At 28.6% G+C, this 18,445-nt stretch overlaps 1 protein-coding gene across 4 annotated transcripts in view; it reads right to left on the minus strand.

The window, feature by feature from the left end:
* The window catches only part of Picot (putative inorganic phosphate cotransporter protein picot), a 36,141-nt gene that overhangs the window by 13,195 nt on the left and 4,501 nt on the right, over window positions 1-18,445 (minus strand). Inside the window, exon 1 of one of the 4 annotated variants that reach the window (XM_072889294.1) lies at window positions 4,274-4,981. The exons of 2 other annotated variants lie outside the window; for them this stretch is intronic. In XM_072889294.1, the coding sequence (XP_072745395.1) occupies window positions 4,274-4,379 (106 nt within the window). In that variant the 5' untranslated portion in view covers window positions 4,380-4,981. Of the gene's footprint in view, window positions 1-4,273; window positions 4,982-18,445 lie in introns of those variants that run through there. One more of the 4 variants, XM_072889296.1, reaches the window with a different exon arrangement.

Consider the following 18,445-nt stretch of genomic DNA (forward strand, 5'->3'; position numbering starts at 1 on the left):
GTATAAAGTATATCAAATATTTTCTTTTCAGATCGCGCATATAATAAATAATTATAAATTTTAAACAATTATCACAAGCTGAACGCAAATAATATATGAAAAAAATATATAAATAAAAAAAAACATTTACACAATTTACACAATTTTACGCGCTTTTGATATTACAATTCAATATTGACAAGACGTTTTAAGACTCAATTGCTCGATCACTTAACAAAGAAGCGAAATAATATCAAGAAATACACCTCACATTGTGTGTGTTAGAGAGAGAAAGAGAGAGAAATGTAAAAATATATTTTGTTAGGAGTTTTTTTATATATGATATATGTGTAAAATATATAAATATATATATATCTTATGTTAAATAGTGTTTGAAAGGACAATAATTCATTAACAAAGAAAAAAAAATTGCAATATAATTAAATATATTTGTTAAATAAGATAATGATTTATATAAAAGATAAAGAAAGATAGAAGAAGTAAAAATAATGATTTATCGCCAAAAAAAAAGAAAAGAATTTTTGCCTTCTAAAAGATTGTACTTTGATCTAGTCATCACATATCACTATAATTTAAGCTTCGTTATCATTAACGATGATTTAGTCACTTATTACTCCTCCGTTGCATCTTTTAAGAATTCTTCTTTTCTAAATTCGATAGGTAATAAGTTATCGTAATCGGAAAGTAAATAACTGACATTACATATAAAGTACTTGAGAAGTTTACGCTTTCTATTTATTGAATAATTCTTTTATATTGCAAATCTTATCTATATTTTAATTTTGTCGACAGCCAAGAACTTTAGTTTTATAATCTTTCTTAAAATTGATTCCGTGAAAATTGAATTTATTGAAAAATTTAATAAAGAATAAAATTTTATTTCTATATACAATATATTTATATATAATACTCAAAAATTTATAATTCTCTTTTTCACCAATTCTCACCTAAACCTACACTCGTTATTAATAAATAATTTAATTTCTTTCATGAAAAAAAAAAAGAAAATAAAATTCCAAATTAATTAAAAAAAAATTGATAAAATGATGCAGAGAGTTTCTTTGGAACATTGATTATATAGTGCATTATCCGTTGTACACTATAGCGATAAACGACTAAATATACGAGTCATTCGGTGACCTTGGCGCGTATCACGAGAAAAATGCACTCGAGTTTCCGAATGTTGCTTGAATACGCGTCCGTCGAAAAATTCCACTATAATTGCCTCTTAATCGAAACGGAAGATCTTATTCTGACAAATAGATTACGCATGCAGGCCCCTCGCGGTGAAGTGTAATATTACGCGTGTTTGCTATTGAACTTCAATCCAGATTGCAGTCGTTCTCGCCATGTGTCATCATCTCGCAATGACGAGTTTTTCTTATCATCATGTGCTTTTCCGTAGTTCATTGAATTGTCTAACAGATTGATATAGTAAACTTAATCTTTTCATGATAATGTGATAGGCGTCAAGATATCATCAGATACATTTTTTCGTGAACGGAGAACATATTTTTCGTTAGTCATTATCACTTTTCATTCGTTATATATTCATACTAATAATTATTACAGCACTGCTATTTATAACTGTTTACACGTTATTAGTTAAAGTAGCAATTCATCAAATTTCTCGGAATATTTTTCATTAGCCATTATGTCCTCTTTTACATTATTAATAGAACTGTATCATTTTCCAAACTATAAGTAAAAAATTACAAATTTAAATTTACTTTATTGTATCTTTGTCAAATATGTAAATTTGGTTTTTTGTAGATTATCATCAGAATATACGAGGCATAAAGTTTCTGTACAATTTCCATACACATGTGTACTTGTAATGTAAAGCACAATTATAATCTGAAAAAATTATAAGCATTTCCGCAACTCTGAGTGCACAAAAAAATCAGGAAACAACACGAATCTATTGTTCTCGCCTGAAGCAAGCATTTTTGTAAAGCACTTTTGTCGAAGGAAGAATGAATGCAGAATTGTATGTAGTCTTAGGTCAGTATTGTTCCGTAGGGAAAACGCGAGATAATGTATTAGTAGGTAGGTACTCATCAGCAAGTATTCATTAACGAGAGAATATTCGTCCTTTGGACGTGTATACCACAATTATAGTTCTACAATTCCCAATGAGAATTTTACGCATTCTACATATTAACGACTTTATTTTTTTCTGCAGAGGGATAATATAAATCTCACTAAACTGCGGGGTGAATATATTACTAGGTAATAAAGGGGATTTTCTGGACCCTTGGCCTAAATGGCAAAAGTCTTGAATATATATTCTTAAAACCTTGACGGACGACAAACATTTGCCGGACAATAACGAGCGAACGTTAAATCTTAACCAGTTGCAGATGCACGAAACACTGCATGTTTATTTTTCGGAGAAATAAAATAAGAATTCTGGTGCTTTAATTCAAATACACGTACGTACGTATGTATATGTATATCTAATAAAAAGCCGGAGACTTCATGAAATATTAAAATTTTAATCACAAAGTGAATACATAAACACATCTGCATTAAGAATATTTTTAATTCAATAAATATTATTCTAAAATATAATTCTAAAATATCTCTGAATATTATATTATATTTTAATATTATTTTGTATCGATATATGTGTATGATATTATTTGGATGTTTGTAATTTTGCTCCGAAACGTGCCTAGGCGATAAAACTCGGAAAAAAAGCCACCAGCGGGGAAAATCAACAAGCAGCTAATCATCGTGCGTTATAATTGCGTAAACATGCTTAGCATTCGGTAACAGTGTAGGAGGAAGATGTATTGGTGCCCCGGGCAGCATAATTTGGCACACTTGCAGAATAAATAAACGCAATAATAATTATAAACTTTACTAACCGCTTTTAGATTTTAAATCAATCTAAAATCCAATTTAAAAAACTAAATCGCAAAGCATAACGTGTATTTGAAACAATATATTAATAATAATAATATTATTACTAGAAATAATATATTATTTTCTCATTATCTCGCGTTTCCCTCCGCGAAACAATACTGATCCGAGACTACAATTCTGCATTCATTCTTTCCTCGACAAAAGTACTTTGCAAAAATGCTTTCTTCAGGCGGGAACAATAGCTTCGTATTGTTTGCCGATTTTTTTGTGCACTAACGAACTATTTGTACACGCAAAGTTACGAAAATACTTATATTTTTTTTGAATTATAATTGCACTTTACAATACAAATATATATGGAATATAAATATATATGGAAATTGTACAGAAATTCTATGCCGCATATATTCTATAGAAAAACTAAATATATATCTTATATAGTTTTTTATTTATATATTTTTAAAATTATTTTTAAATTAATTTAACTCGTAAACAAACGTAGAAATTAATGTGTAACATTTGTTCCATGAGTTTTTGAATGTAGAATTTTAATATATCCTCTTTGAAAAATATTCTATTCTGAATGTAAATTTTGTTTTAATATTTAATTGTAAGATAAATAAATAGAAATTTAATCTTGAAATATGTACATATATGTTTGTGATTTTTAATCATTTTTTTAGATATATCAATTTGCAACTAAGATATAAAATTTTGTAAGGTAATTATGATTACGATATTATAAAATATAAGTTAAAACATGTGTGTACGTGAGTGTGCCTTTTTTATGAAAAATCATATAGATAATCACATATCGTTGCTCTTCGATGCGTTTTTCAGAATCGAGATTAACTTTTTATTATCTCGAACGACGCATGTTTTGTACAGAGAAACGCTAAGAGCGCAAACATGTCGCGTACAGTCCGAGCGAACACGTGGTCTTATCCGTCTTGAGGAAATGCCGCCCGCACACGCCTGGATCTCGTCTCGGATTACATTATTTGCCGCAATGTGAGAATTACGAAACGACCGGAAGCAGAAAGACGGAATTTCAATTGAGTCTACTCTATTTTTTTTTTTTTTTTTTTATTTACTAGAACCTCTCGCGAGATTATGACGTGTCATTCACACAGTTAAATAACAGGAGAATACACACGGAAATCTCTATTCTCGATCGTCACAGCTATTATTATACAAATTGATGTCAACGACGAAATACTCAAGAAGAATAACCTTCGAGAATGCGGAGAAAATGACGAGGAAACTCGAGGAGATAATGAGAATACGAGAACGCGAGAGAAGTATCTCGAAATTCGTCGTTCGTAATTCTCGCAAATCTATTTTTTTGGCATCGTATCAATGAAGGTTCGCGAATCGTCCGCACGTGGCCATATATACGTACCTCTTCTTTTTCGTGCAGATCGTTCCTCCTCGTCGAGCCCGGGTTGCTCCCATACCAGCACGTGGCCATTTCGTCTGCCGTTTTCGCTGACCCGGCTACCGCTCATCTCGGAAGCACGAAACGACAGGAAAGAAGACTTTACGAAAAGGAAGTGAAACGCAATCGATGATTCGTCACGCGGACGGCGGCGTTTGACGCGATAACGCCGACTGCGAACTACTGCTCTTCCGACTTCCGACACTCTCGCGCACTCGGACCAAAAAGCGCCGAGGAACGAAAGCACGCGCCTGCGTTCTTTTTTTATACCGGTTCGCCGACGATGGCGAGAGCGATGGCGACGACGATGACGACGACGGAGAGGTCGGGAAAAGCAACGGAAGGCGACATTTGCGGAGGTGACACAGTGGCAAAAGTGAAGGCGCAAATATGAGGTTAAGTCCTCGCGTGATACGAAACGATACTGACGAAGAGACCGGCCGGTTGCTCGCTGGCTACTACGACGTAATGACGAATGACGGTTGTGAGCGAGCGATTGGACTCGTGGCGGACCGGCTGTGCCAATAGTTCGGCCAATCGAAGCGCAGCGCGGTAAAAGTCACGACCGGCGGCGCGAAATTTAATTTACACGGGCGGAGTTTGCGAATGATGATAAAATGTATATACTGTATGGTTTTGCATTATTTATGTTAGGTTAATAAAATAAATTATATTGTTGTGAATTAAAAAGGAATAAAATTATATTCCAATTAATATGATAGCGAAATTTACAACATATTTAATAATTCTTAAAATCCACTTAGAGCCAATTAGAGATACAGTAATGTTTTCTAATGTATTGAAATATGTAAGCTTCTATATCAAATAGAATGTATTTTTTCTTTTACTTTTGAATTCACAACAATATAATTTATTAACATAGTAGTTAATTTTTAGCAGTGATTTTTGCTACAGAAAAACCTCAGAAAAAAATCATAATCCAGAAAAAGAGCAAAAATATTTTTAAAAGAGAAGAGAAGAGACAAAAGCTCTTTGTTTATATATTATCATTATAACTATATCCATGTAACTATAGATTTTCATGAATTAGTTTTACATATGTGTATATTGAAGATTGAGTAAGTTCAGTGAAGTTTAATTGATTATCCATCTATTTCTAATTTTGTTCTCAAGAGAAAAAAATACGATTAAACCTCATTTATTTTTAATCAATATTTCCAAAAGAGAAAGCTTTTATTTTCGATAACTCTATTAAGTTTTTTGAGATCTACTTTAATAAATACTATAAATATAGATGACTATTTGACTTTTAACAGGTCATTAAAAATAAGAATCACTTAACAATTGTTCGTAGTACTAACAAAGATAATATATGAGCTGCAAGTTTGCGAGCAAAAAATACCTATCGGGCTTCATTCCAACAAAGGCATCTAAATATTGTGAAACCATATGATTTACTTTTGACCTACGGGCTTGAAAATTAAGTAGATTATTGTTGCGTATTCACTGTTTATTCATCGCACGCCGCTCATCAATCAAAAACGATTTAATAAAATTCCAAAAAAATAAGTGTTTGCAATTGACATGTGTATCTTCCAAATACTACATATTTTCTTCTAACGAAAAATATCAAGGGATGAGAAATAACAGGAAAAATATTCTTTTAACATGTATCATCGCGTCTCACTTAATGAGAATATTTGTCTATGTATATGTTCCGCATGAAAGAAAAAAAAAATCCGCATATAAATAAGGAAAATCCACGCAAAAATCTTAATATTCATAATAAACAAAACTTTTATATTTTTTCTGCAATCTGCAAATCTTTTCCTGTTTAACAATGTTTTTCTACAAAAAATTGCACGCAGTGAGACCAAATTCAAGATTTGTAAACTGTGTAGAAGAAAAAAACGTTGAAATTAATTATTAAAATCATGTCTTGTATAAAATTACATCAGATGTCTCCGATTACATTAGATATCACGAAGAGGAAAAAACTTATAATGTTCTGCATGCCTAATTAAAATCTCTTGGAATGTTCTTTATTGCTTCGTCATAAAGAAGATCAAAATAAATTATTTATGAGAAAATAAAAAATGTTGATGTAGAAGAAAGTTTCATTGAATAAAAACAATTATTAAACTGATAAATAATTGTAAGAAATAAATAAAAGAAATTAAAAAATAAATATCATATTATGTCACGAATCATAATGCATAATTATTATAGTATAAAATTCTAATTTTTATCCTTTTATAATATTTTTTTCTATCACGTCAAAAGTTTCACAATAGAAAAGTAGAATTTTACGTTATTATTGCAAATAATTTCGTTTCTCAAAGATTGAAGAAAATGTAGCTTGTATCATTCCGTTTTAATATTTCATATCTAACAGGAAAATATAGTTATCGTAATTAATATGTTAATTGAAATTCAACTAACCCTTCTATCTCATGTAATTTATTTTTGATTCGCGAGCTTGCTGTCAAATGCAAATTAGAAAAAGTATCAATCAGATCGGAACGGATGAAATAACCACGTAAAGTCGCATAAAATTTTTGGCACGTTAAAAACTGATCAGTTATTAATAACTTACCACGCGACTTTATTCCTGGCTGTCGTTTTGCGAAATATTCGAAACAAACTGCATTTACACGCTTTTCCAGAAGCGTTGGAGTTATATTGCACGACGAGATGCAATATAACTCGCGGTTTGATCACATCGAAGAAGTACCACTGATGATTGATGATCATCTCAATATATCAAAGATATGTGATTCGTGGGCGTTTTCAATTTGCGTCCAGTAAAGAGCACTTATTTCAAGGTCCTGGTTACATATAATTACAAAATTTTCCGTCACGTTTTAACAGTTGATAATTATGATATGTGTAATTTCCGTTTATAAGTGTCGTTTCCGATAACAATAGCGAAATGATATCCTCCGGCATATCTATGTTTATTCTCGCAAAATAATTTCTCACAAAATCGATATTAAAATTATCAATCTAGAACAGGCGTTAATCATTCGTCGATAATATAAAATGCGTAATGCTTTTCGATTCTCTGAAAGATAAAAGCTTATGAAGAAATATTATAAAACTTGCTCTTGAAAATATTCTTGAAATAAGAATCTCACGTTTTTCGATATAACGCATTAAAATCATCACAAAAAATAATAACAAGTAATATGAAAAATATAATTTTACGGATATTTTTTTTGATAATAATTGTCAAAAGTCTCGCCAAGCCAACTTAATTAATCGAAGCTATCGATGTTCTCGCATCTGCGGGAACTCCACTGATTTGCAGCGGGTATCAAAGTGTCAAGATAGAGGATACGCGGGATTTTCCATACTGGAAATTGAAAGAATGTAATAAGTAAATATTTGTTGACTTCTGGATATACTCATTCAGATATATCATCGCAAAGAGTATATCGTCGAGAATACAACGAGAAGCTTGATTTGAAGCTTGTCGCTGTGTGCGAATCACAGTTGTCGCGTCGGACTGGTTGTCTATAATTGATTTGATTGCTACATGTATGCAACAGGATGTTGCTATTCAAAGCGACCAGTCCAGGAATGTACGATTCGTACAAATCAGAGTAGAAGGAAGTCGCCGGAATGGAAGACGCAACGCAGTTGCTACTCTTTCTTCCCCTCCCCTCCTCTCTCTCTCTCTCTCTCTCTCTCTCTCTCTCTCTCTCTCTCTCTCTCTCTCTCTCTCTCTCTCTCTCTCTCTCTCTAATCAATGTTAAATAATTGAAGTTAAGTCGTCAAACATTAATTAGCTATTATCTGGTTTATCCATGCTTATCTCTCTCTCTCTTGCGTTTGCTCGCAGCTGCATGTTATGCAGAATATCTCTCGGTATTATTATCATCATTATCAGAAACCATAGACTACAGATTAAATCACGAAAAATATTATCTTTACCGAAGCATTAATTTTATAGTGCTAATATAAAAGTTAATATAAAACTCAGCATACGTTATATATTAAATTCTCTTCTAAATTTATCTAAAGTATTTTTCTTTTTTTTTTATTTTTACATTTAAAACACGCATTTAATCTGAAAGGAAATTTTAACAAAATTTCAACTTGCGATAATTAAGATATTTAAAGATATGAAAAAGATAAAGATATATATAAGATATGAAAAATTGATATTGAATCCGTAATTGTATAAAATAATGATTCATGATACCGTCTATTTATTTGTAAAAATACACACGTATTATATGTCAATTTAAGATTGAATCTATCTATTTACAAATATTTTAAGCATTAAAGAAGTTGATTAAATGAAAATAGATTAAATGAAAAATTGCCGAAAAAGATAAAAATATATATAGAACATGAAAAATTGATATTAAATCCATAATTGAATGAAATGATGATTCATGATACCGTCTATTTATTCGTAAAAAAAACACACGTATTATGCGTCAATTTAAGATTGCATCTATCTATTTACAAATGTTTTAAGCATTAAAGAAGTTGATTAAATGAAAATAGATTAAATAAAAAATTGCTGAAAAATAATTATCAGTTTTTATCGCGTAACCAAGCTTATCAAGTCTTTTTATAGTGCTACCTTTTATCAGCGATATGCGTAATCATCTTTATGATCCACCGAGAAATATTTACATTCTCGACCGAGTAATCGCTAATGAACATTTCCGGTTATTCAAAAACGCGGACCGCATAATTTTACATACGTATGTGCGTAATTTTTATAAGAGTGATAAAATCCGAATAAGGACGACAAAAGCTTCCAATCGCGATAACTTTTGGCGAAGATGACGGTCGTTCGAGAAACGTCGCCAATTATTTTACAACGGTTACCTTTAAACGATTGCACAAAGTGTTACGCTTATATCGAATGGTCTTTGAGCGTACACCTGATTGTGCAATCGATGACTCGTTCGTGACGCAGCAGATTTTCTTTCGTTCGTGAATTGCATACGCGTATAGTCCATTTTCGTGCGACGAATCGCAATTTCGCGAGTACGATATGTACAATGAGCGATTACGTATCGCGGTATGACTAATAAACTTGAATTAACACAATGAGTGCAACATAGTTTTATAATTGGTATAAATAGTTTACGAAATTTAGAAAAAAAGTTTCTCCTCAAACTAATTCAATCTTTATCTTGATAATTTTCAAATATAAAAATTATTTGACACGTATAAAGTTAAATTCTCGCAAAAATCATATGTTACAAATGGTCTCGATTTAATTTTCTGACATTTTACTTATAATAACAAACATAATTAAATGCATTAATTTATTAATTTATTATTATATATATTCTAACAGATGTCGATCGATATGCATAGATATTATCTCCATGACAAGTTAATATTATCATTGATTGTGACATATTAATATTGGTCAAGATGAGTAATTATACATATATGTTTTTGATTTAATTACATAAATTAATTTACATAATAAATTAATACTTCGTACGTAGATAACATAGATACTCTGTTTATTGACAACGAAATTGAAGCTTGTGTCGATAAAAAAGATATACTATCTACTACAGATAACTAATCATGTTCTCAACTAGCAATAATAAAGTTATTTATCATACAAGTTAACTTCTTTCACAGTAAAATAGAAATCTGCAATAAAAATATCCTAAAGATAAAATTGATCAATAGAAGAAAAGAAGGATTAATCTCATATTATATACGTCAAAATTAGTTGTTGAGATTGCATGAATAAATGTATATAAAAATTATCATTATCATATATAAATTCTACAAAAAATAAAAAATGTCTTTAAAAATAATTACTAAATAATTTTTAATTCTTGTTATTGTCTTTTGCGGAGCTTATTTTTTTATAATAATTATTAAATGAAAAATATATAATTATTGTAAAATATAATAAGTATTATTTTATTTCTTTTTTTTTAAGCTTAATTTTCTTCTAATGTTTTAGTATGTTTCTGATATCGAGAGTTTCAATTGAATATAAAGTATTCACGTGAGATAATTTCTCTTTAACATATAAATTTATTCACAGAGAAGATAACATTTCCTACCTCAGGAAGAGTACTGAAAATGTAGAAGTAGGATGTCGACGATTTTCTGATTGCTCACTCTTACGTAAATGTGTGACACGTGGTTATAAACGTGGCCTTTACATCATTTAATATCCTCACACCATACTCGGCTTTAAATGCCTCAAGTTTCGAGCCGTCAACAGGAAATGTGAAAGCCCTCAAACTTGTTATCCACTATAGTTAAGTGGAAAATAACTCTGATCACGCCACGAGGAAATACAAAGTGGAGCAAGAAATCCAAGTAAAATCCCTTCGTTTTATATTTAAAATTCTCTTCATTTCTTAAGTGAAAACATTGAAAACTATATGTCACCAAACTATCTTAAGTTTTTTTTTCTTTAAATATTTAAGATTTACATATTTAAGAAGCTTAAAGATAATTTTTACAATAATTATTTTTTTAGACAGAGATTATTCTAAAAATTGTAGAGATTATTTTAATTTTTAATAAATGAAACATTTTTAATATATTTATAAAATGATAATATAATAATATAATAATATGATTATTCGTCTCTTTTTTAAGACAATATACAACGTAAAAATCATAAAAAATAATATATTTTGCTGCTATAAATCTTGAATAATTCCATCAAAAAATTATAATTAACGAATACAAAATCATAATTAGCTTGTATCGTTTTATATAATACATAGGCAAAGGTTTCAATGGATTAACTGCACAAACAATCGTGTCAAGGTAGGATGTCAATAATTTGTCACATTATATCCGCAATTCTTGCGAGGCCGTATTCGAGGGCGCAACTTGAGTTTCCAGAATTCGTCCTCGTAATACTGTGCCTTCAGAATACAAAACGTATTGTTAGCTATTAATCGGAGCTCAAGCGGCATTTTTAATATATATAAGATAGATAAAAATGTATTTTGATTTTTATACATGATTTCTCGATCGTCACAATTTGATGTTCAGTATCTATTATTATTTATTAACATATGTTTTATGTTCTTATCTTTATATTTTCATTGTTATTATTTTATTACAATAAAACAATAAAAAAGAAAAAAAATGATTGAAGTCAATTATTTATCGCAATTCGGGAATTTACAATATAATTATTGTCAAATAAAATTTCCATTAACTTTTTTTAATTTACTTGATGTTTTGTGAAATAATAAAACTTTAGTTCCACCAATAATTTAATTTACGAGTTGATAGCTCGCGCTTTCCTCTATTATAAATCCTAAGGATCTATAATATTTAAATGATTCGACCGCAGAAGAAGACAATCAGCAATGTTCAGAAGCATAATTAGGTATATCAAGAAATGCAAATTTCAGGATAAAGTTTCGATAAGCACTTTCTACTTTCTTCTGATGATATTAAAAACGATTTACATGATTATAACTAGTTTCGTATTTTTTTCCGAACCAATCCGCATTCTTTCTTTTTATGTAAATACAATTTATTGACGCAATATCCTTAGTGGCAATCGAGATTAATAGCGATGTTAGAATGGGTATTAATTTTCGATCGAAGTGATATGCGTTTGCATAAACGAAGTAATTGAAATAATATCAAATGAAGCATGTAAAGCTCTAATTCATCAATGTTGAAATTTTTATAAATTAAAATGATGCATTTGATATCGAGTCCTTGACACAATTTATTCCTCAAAGCATAGAAATTTAAGTCTCAGATTTAGAGATCAAAAAATCACGAGTAGACGCACGATAAATTCCATGCGTGAATTTATGACGTGTTACGATCATTTGTTCTTCTTGCAATAACTCATTTTTTCAATTAACTGATGAGGTGAACCACCAACATTCTTGGGGAACTATCGTGAAACTTGTTACAGGAAAACTTGTTGTTAAATTGTTTGTTTGATTTTATCAGCCATCATTACATCATTAATTTATACACGCTAAAACAGGCGTGTATATTTAAATAGTTACAAGATGATGAGGATAATTTATCAAATTGTTTATAATATCGTCAAAATTTTTCTCGTTTCGTTAAAATCATGCATTGTTGTTGTTGCTTCATTGAACGTGTCGCAACAAATCGCAAATCTGTCATTTTTTCGATAAAGTATCGCTTTAATATCGCAATGCAATGATAAATCCTCGTTCAATAAAAAATAATTTCATCTTTTTCAAAAAGATTAAATTGTCGTATGATTTCTTGTCTGTGATTGTACAATATAATTTTAAAAATAATTTTATAAATAATGTCTTTAATGATATTTAGTACGTGATGGATAATAATATTTTGTAAATGTGAGATATTTATACATAGTTTGTCACAGAAAATTAAGTGGTTTCTAAAAAGATTGAATAATTCAATCAACTTTTTCATTTATGGAATTTTGAATTCGTTAATCAGTTATACAAAATTCATTCTTTTTCATTCACTCTCTAGCTTTTCTGCAAACAGGATGTTTGCGTCAAGTTATTTCTAATATTAATCGTGTTATTTTTTAGACCATATAATTTAGACCATTAATCAAAATGTCAAACGTTATCTTTTAGATATACAATATTTTTGCTGATATTATATAATAATAATAATAATAATAATAACAAATGAATCATTTGTGACACAGAAATAGATCACGTGTATAGACTTTTAATAAGAATTATCTAAGAAAAAAAGTTTAATTTTAACGATGTGACACTATCTTGCAGTATAATTTATTTTTATTTTACAGATAAATTAATTTACAACAAAAAAATTATTCAACATAATCGTCAACATATCAATCAATTACGATTAATCGCAATGCGATATATATCTTAAATGCAGTACGATGAAATATCAATGGAAAAACACAGTATAATGCGTAAGTGAAATCGATCGATATCGCATGTGCTATGCTGAAGAAAAAAATTATCGTATGCGCATTATTGAGAAAAAAAATCACTAATTGCGCTCGTTAATCGCGCATAATAATATTTGACATTTTAAGTTCAGGATTATATGCAGATCATTTTCTATGGTGTAGATAAGATACAGCAATTTAATCGTAATGTCCGGACTTTTTGCACATCGCGAGAATTAATTTAAATTAATTGTATAAAGAAAAGAGATAAAATACTGATTGAATGTTTTATAACCGCAGAAATATTTCAAATTAAAAGCAAGAGATTTTCCTTCTTTTTCTTAGAGAAATAATTTACATCAATCAATCCTTCTAATGACTTTACATCGATAAAAAAATTTCACTACGAGGAATATTTATAATCTCACGCATTAAAAATAATTACACCATTGGAATTACATCGTAAAGTTTTCACTTAATTGATTCAAAAGTCTAACGTCACTCCTTTACATTATAATACGATAAAAATCTTCCAAATTGCGTTTTGCGGTTTTGCAACGATTCGCGTAAACATCCTGTGAATCGTTTCTCAGGGCCTTTTGCGGCAAAACTCTTCTGCTTAATATAACGAGAAATCTTGAAAAAAAAAAAAAAAAAAAAAAAAACTAAATTCCACAAACTGATGTTTCTTTCTTACGCTGCAATATAAAATTAAATGCAAATTACTGACAAAGCCACGGCGCCATTATTGACAATGATGCAAGGTGTAAGCGATCCTTCCAGCAATTCGTCCAAGGTCTAAGTTCTCTGGCGAAAATTAGAGACTCATCTTTCACTCTAATCTAATTCCGTCTTCATAACATAATCACGCGTTACAGTTGATTTATTTTTAGTGCATAAATTGCAAACAAAAAATTTCAACCGCATGATGCGTCCGATAAACTTTTAACACATTTCCGCATTATTCATATGCGTTCATTGATGACTGCCAAAAATAAATTAAATATAATAATAATAATAAAACTAAGTTTTATTTTGTACACTAGATATTTTACCGAAATGTAATGTAATTTTAAAGAGAAAATTTCTGAGGTAAATATATGTAAATCTTTTTATTTAACAAAAAATAATTATAGCTCATAAACAAACAAAAATAAATTGATTTTTTGTTAATAAAATCTTAAAATAAATCATTATAAATAATAATAATAATAATAATAGTAATAATAATAATAATAATCTAATCTCTAATTCAATTTTATTTAAAATAACAGTTATAAAATAACCACTTTTACACATTTTTGTGAATTTCCGCGCTATTAGAAAAATTTCAAGTATTTTCAACATATGTTAAAAATTCTTTTGTTATATAGTTGCAGATAATAATTTTTGCAAACGTTTAAACTTACAAAGCACTACAAAAGTTAAATACATAATGATCCTTATTAGTGATAAACAACAGTAGTAATTACATACAATTCCATGCCAGTTTTATTTTATATAATCGAATCACCGGTGATACTACGTCGTAAAACTATTTCGCGTCATGCTAATATTTTCTGAGTGCGCAAAAAGAATATACATATAGTAACTGATCCAACATAAAAAATATCACTAAACCGGTTTCGTATTAGTTCCTCACACCATTAATTGTAATTTATTATGTAAGCTGTACTATTTGTATACCGCTCAGTTCGATGAAATTGTTCCAGTGTAACAATATATATATATATATATATATTGTTTACTTTAAGCTCGTTACAAGTGTAATTAGCGCGAAGGAGGTAAACACGTATGCCACCGACACCGACTCTATTATCAATCACGGTTTGATATTGGAGCACCGCTACTCAAATGTCAAGTATGCTTAATCATCACGTTGAAATTTCCAGAGTTAGAAATAGCTATAATTTTAGAATTAAATTGCTGCAAATTACAATTTGTAATTTAATTTAACAATCAATTCATATCTTAAAAAATCTGCACAATTAATTATCAATATAATATTATTTTATAACATTACAATCGATTACACTAATTCTGTTTGAAATCTCTAATGAGAGAAATTACTTTTATTTGTACTTTGTAATTAATCAGCAATTAATCATAATAATATATATGTGTATATATACACGTATTCTATTTTCCTAAATAAATATTTTTATATTTGGAAAGTCTCTTTTATATTACAGTTTCTCGAAAATTTTCTAGCGCATGCAAATATTTCGTTTCAAAATAGACAGCTATCAGTTAAAGTTACTATAACAATTATTACAATTATTATATATAACAATTAATTTCATAATTGAATCGATGAGCCGAACTATCATTTATTTTAATAAACCATTTTGCTAATGAAAAAATGAAAAGAGAAATGCCATATGGAATGGCAGACAGAATGGCAAAGCATTTATTATTTTATATCACGATAATTTATTGTTGATGTGTGCATAGTCGATTAGACTAAGATATAATAGAAGTGCACTTGATGATTAAAGACGCATTATTTCCGGTATCGATAACTGCAATGCACTAGCACTTTCTAGAATCGTAATAATGTTAATAAAAACTCATAATCTTTGTGAACAGTTAATGAGAAACAATATAATACAATCCCATATAATACTCACGAATTTTATTGCATATTTACACGTTTAAAAATTCAGATTCTAAATTCCTAAGGCGTTTCAAATTGATTAAATAAATTTCCATTTTATTAATAAATTTGCTTTCATTATGATCATCCAGACATTGGTATATTTTCATTTATTTTAAGAATTTGTTTAACAAAAAATATTGGTGAATATATATCAATAGATTTTAATATAATAAACTTACATAAATATAGAACACCATTAAATGTATTTTAATTAAACATATTTTTAAATATATTTAAAATAATTTGCTCTTCTTCCCTTACAGTATCTTTGAGTTCACGTTTAGTTCATAATTACCAGAATCGTAATTTATTAATTATTAATTTATTAATTTAAAATTAATCTATTAGAAAAATTAAAAAACTTAACAGAAAATATCAATCAAAATCAATGTGACGCACATGATTAGAAAAACACGAGATCCTCTACATACTCGATTTTAAATCGCTTATGTAAGTAAAAACTGGTATGATAATAAAAAAACCCAAATAAAAGACTTTTGTAATAAGATCTTAAATATCGTTTCGATACAAGAAATGATAATATAATGTCGTTAAAATACGTGATAATATTTATCTTGACGATAATAGAAATACATTCGCAGGTTTAGGAGAAATTGCAATTGAGAAATTTCTTTCCATAGATTTGTAATTGAGAAATAACTCGCAGACACAAAATAAATTCTCAAACGTGAGTTGATAAAAAAAAAAAAAAAAAACATTTCTTGCTGAATATAATAATATAAAAGAGAGAGAAAGTCATTGAATTCTCATAAAAAAAAAATATTAGAATAAGTAATTTTTTACTATCAATTCAACTCTTGTTATTTTTTTTAATTCTATATATTTCTAAAAATTTGCTACACACATTAGAAAAAAATTTGGAACTGTTATCACAGTTCGAATAACTTCTTACGTATTAATATTTTTGATATTGACTATTTTAAACTAATCTAAATATACTTCTAGCAAATTTAAATTATACTTTTAAAGAATTTCCTAATGAGATTGTCGTTAAATAATGGAAAGAAAATTTTCACCGAAAACAAAGTTATGTTGGATTAGATAAATATTCGTACTTCAAATGTATAAAAAAAATACAATTCAAAAGTAAACGATTTTAACGGCATCATGAATATAAACAATAACGAGAACTGAAATAGAATTTTGTAAGTGACCTAACTGAGATATACATCTTTATTCATAGAAACAGATATGACTGACAAGCATACATTACCATTCCTATTTGCTTTCAAGGTTAAGAACATAAAAGAGACATCAAGTTTAACGGTAAGAAATTGCTACAAGATATTTAAAGTTTGTAAAAAAAAAAATAAAAATATTAATTTTTCATGATAATAAAATGACAATAAAATTTAATGATTAAATAATAACACTGATTTATTGACATAATTTGGTATAATTTTATGAAAATTTTACAAAAATACGCAAAAAATTGTTTAATAATGGATGTAACCTTTAATACGTGCTTTTTTTTATTTGGCAATTAAAACTTTGAATTTTTGACTATAATTTACATGTCTTAAAATGCATTAAACTACCGGAAGATTTTGTTTTTTTATTTCTGATTCCATTTCGAGTTATTTGAGAAAATTATCTTAACAAGATCTTGATTATCTTAACAATTAACGGAAACAAACAAACCGACACGACATAAGCATTATGTAATCTTACGTGGACTTCTCTAATGACGGACAGCTAAGTGGCAAATAATTGATATGCATTTTGTAACCACTCGGCGGGTGTGACACAAGAGATTTGACCTGTTATCTACATTGACTAGCAAGTTTTTTCAAGCTGCAGATACATATTAAAAAGCTTATTATTGGTTAGCAGATGTAAAAACATATGGTGACCAATTCGAGACCTTCGCTGTTTCATGTGATATGCGTGCAGCTACAACAATGACTGATTCATTATCAAAGAAGTTATCGCACATATAAATATGTACCGCACAGTATCTATCAAAAAGACTCGTATTTGAAGTACCTATCATGCCTCGTAAAATTATTGCAATTTTTACGCATTAGCATTATCTTTTGTGCGAGATACAAGTAATTAAAAAAAAGAAATTAAATATTAGATAAACATTTAAAAAGAATAAAAAAAAATTCAAGATATTTCACATCTTATATTGACAGATATACACATAAATATTGTTTATTAAATTAATATCTAAAGTTTTTCAAAATGTTAAATTAATTCTTTTTTAAATTCAGAATATTATTCTTGAAAAATTGATTTTTTATTCCTTTTACTTTTTAATTGCTTGATTTCAATAAAAACATAAATTCGGCGAACAATATTTCAAAGATTAATAAATCACTACTTTATCGTTATTTATCAATAAAAGAATTTTTGCATCTGTTATCTAGATCCAGAATATTAATAAGCTAGATTAGCGATGAGCGTAAATCAAGCGTATTGAATCGCTTGGATAATTAATTTCAAGAACGCTTCTTTAACACATGTGTATGTTTAATGTCTGTTCAACGTTGAAAGATTTATCGGGAAGATGCAAAATTAATTGATTTGTAACGGGTTAACGGTTGTCACGTTTTTTTAACTACTTTTCAATCCAGACAGCTGTTCCTGTTCTCATTGATGAATAATCTCTGTGAATGCGATTATT

The sequence above is a fragment of the Anoplolepis gracilipes genome, chromosome 3 (assembly GCF_047496725.1).
Source record: "Anoplolepis gracilipes chromosome 3, ASM4749672v1, whole genome shotgun sequence".
Classification (NCBI taxonomy): Eukaryota; Metazoa; Arthropoda; class Insecta; order Hymenoptera; family Formicidae; genus Anoplolepis; species Anoplolepis gracilipes.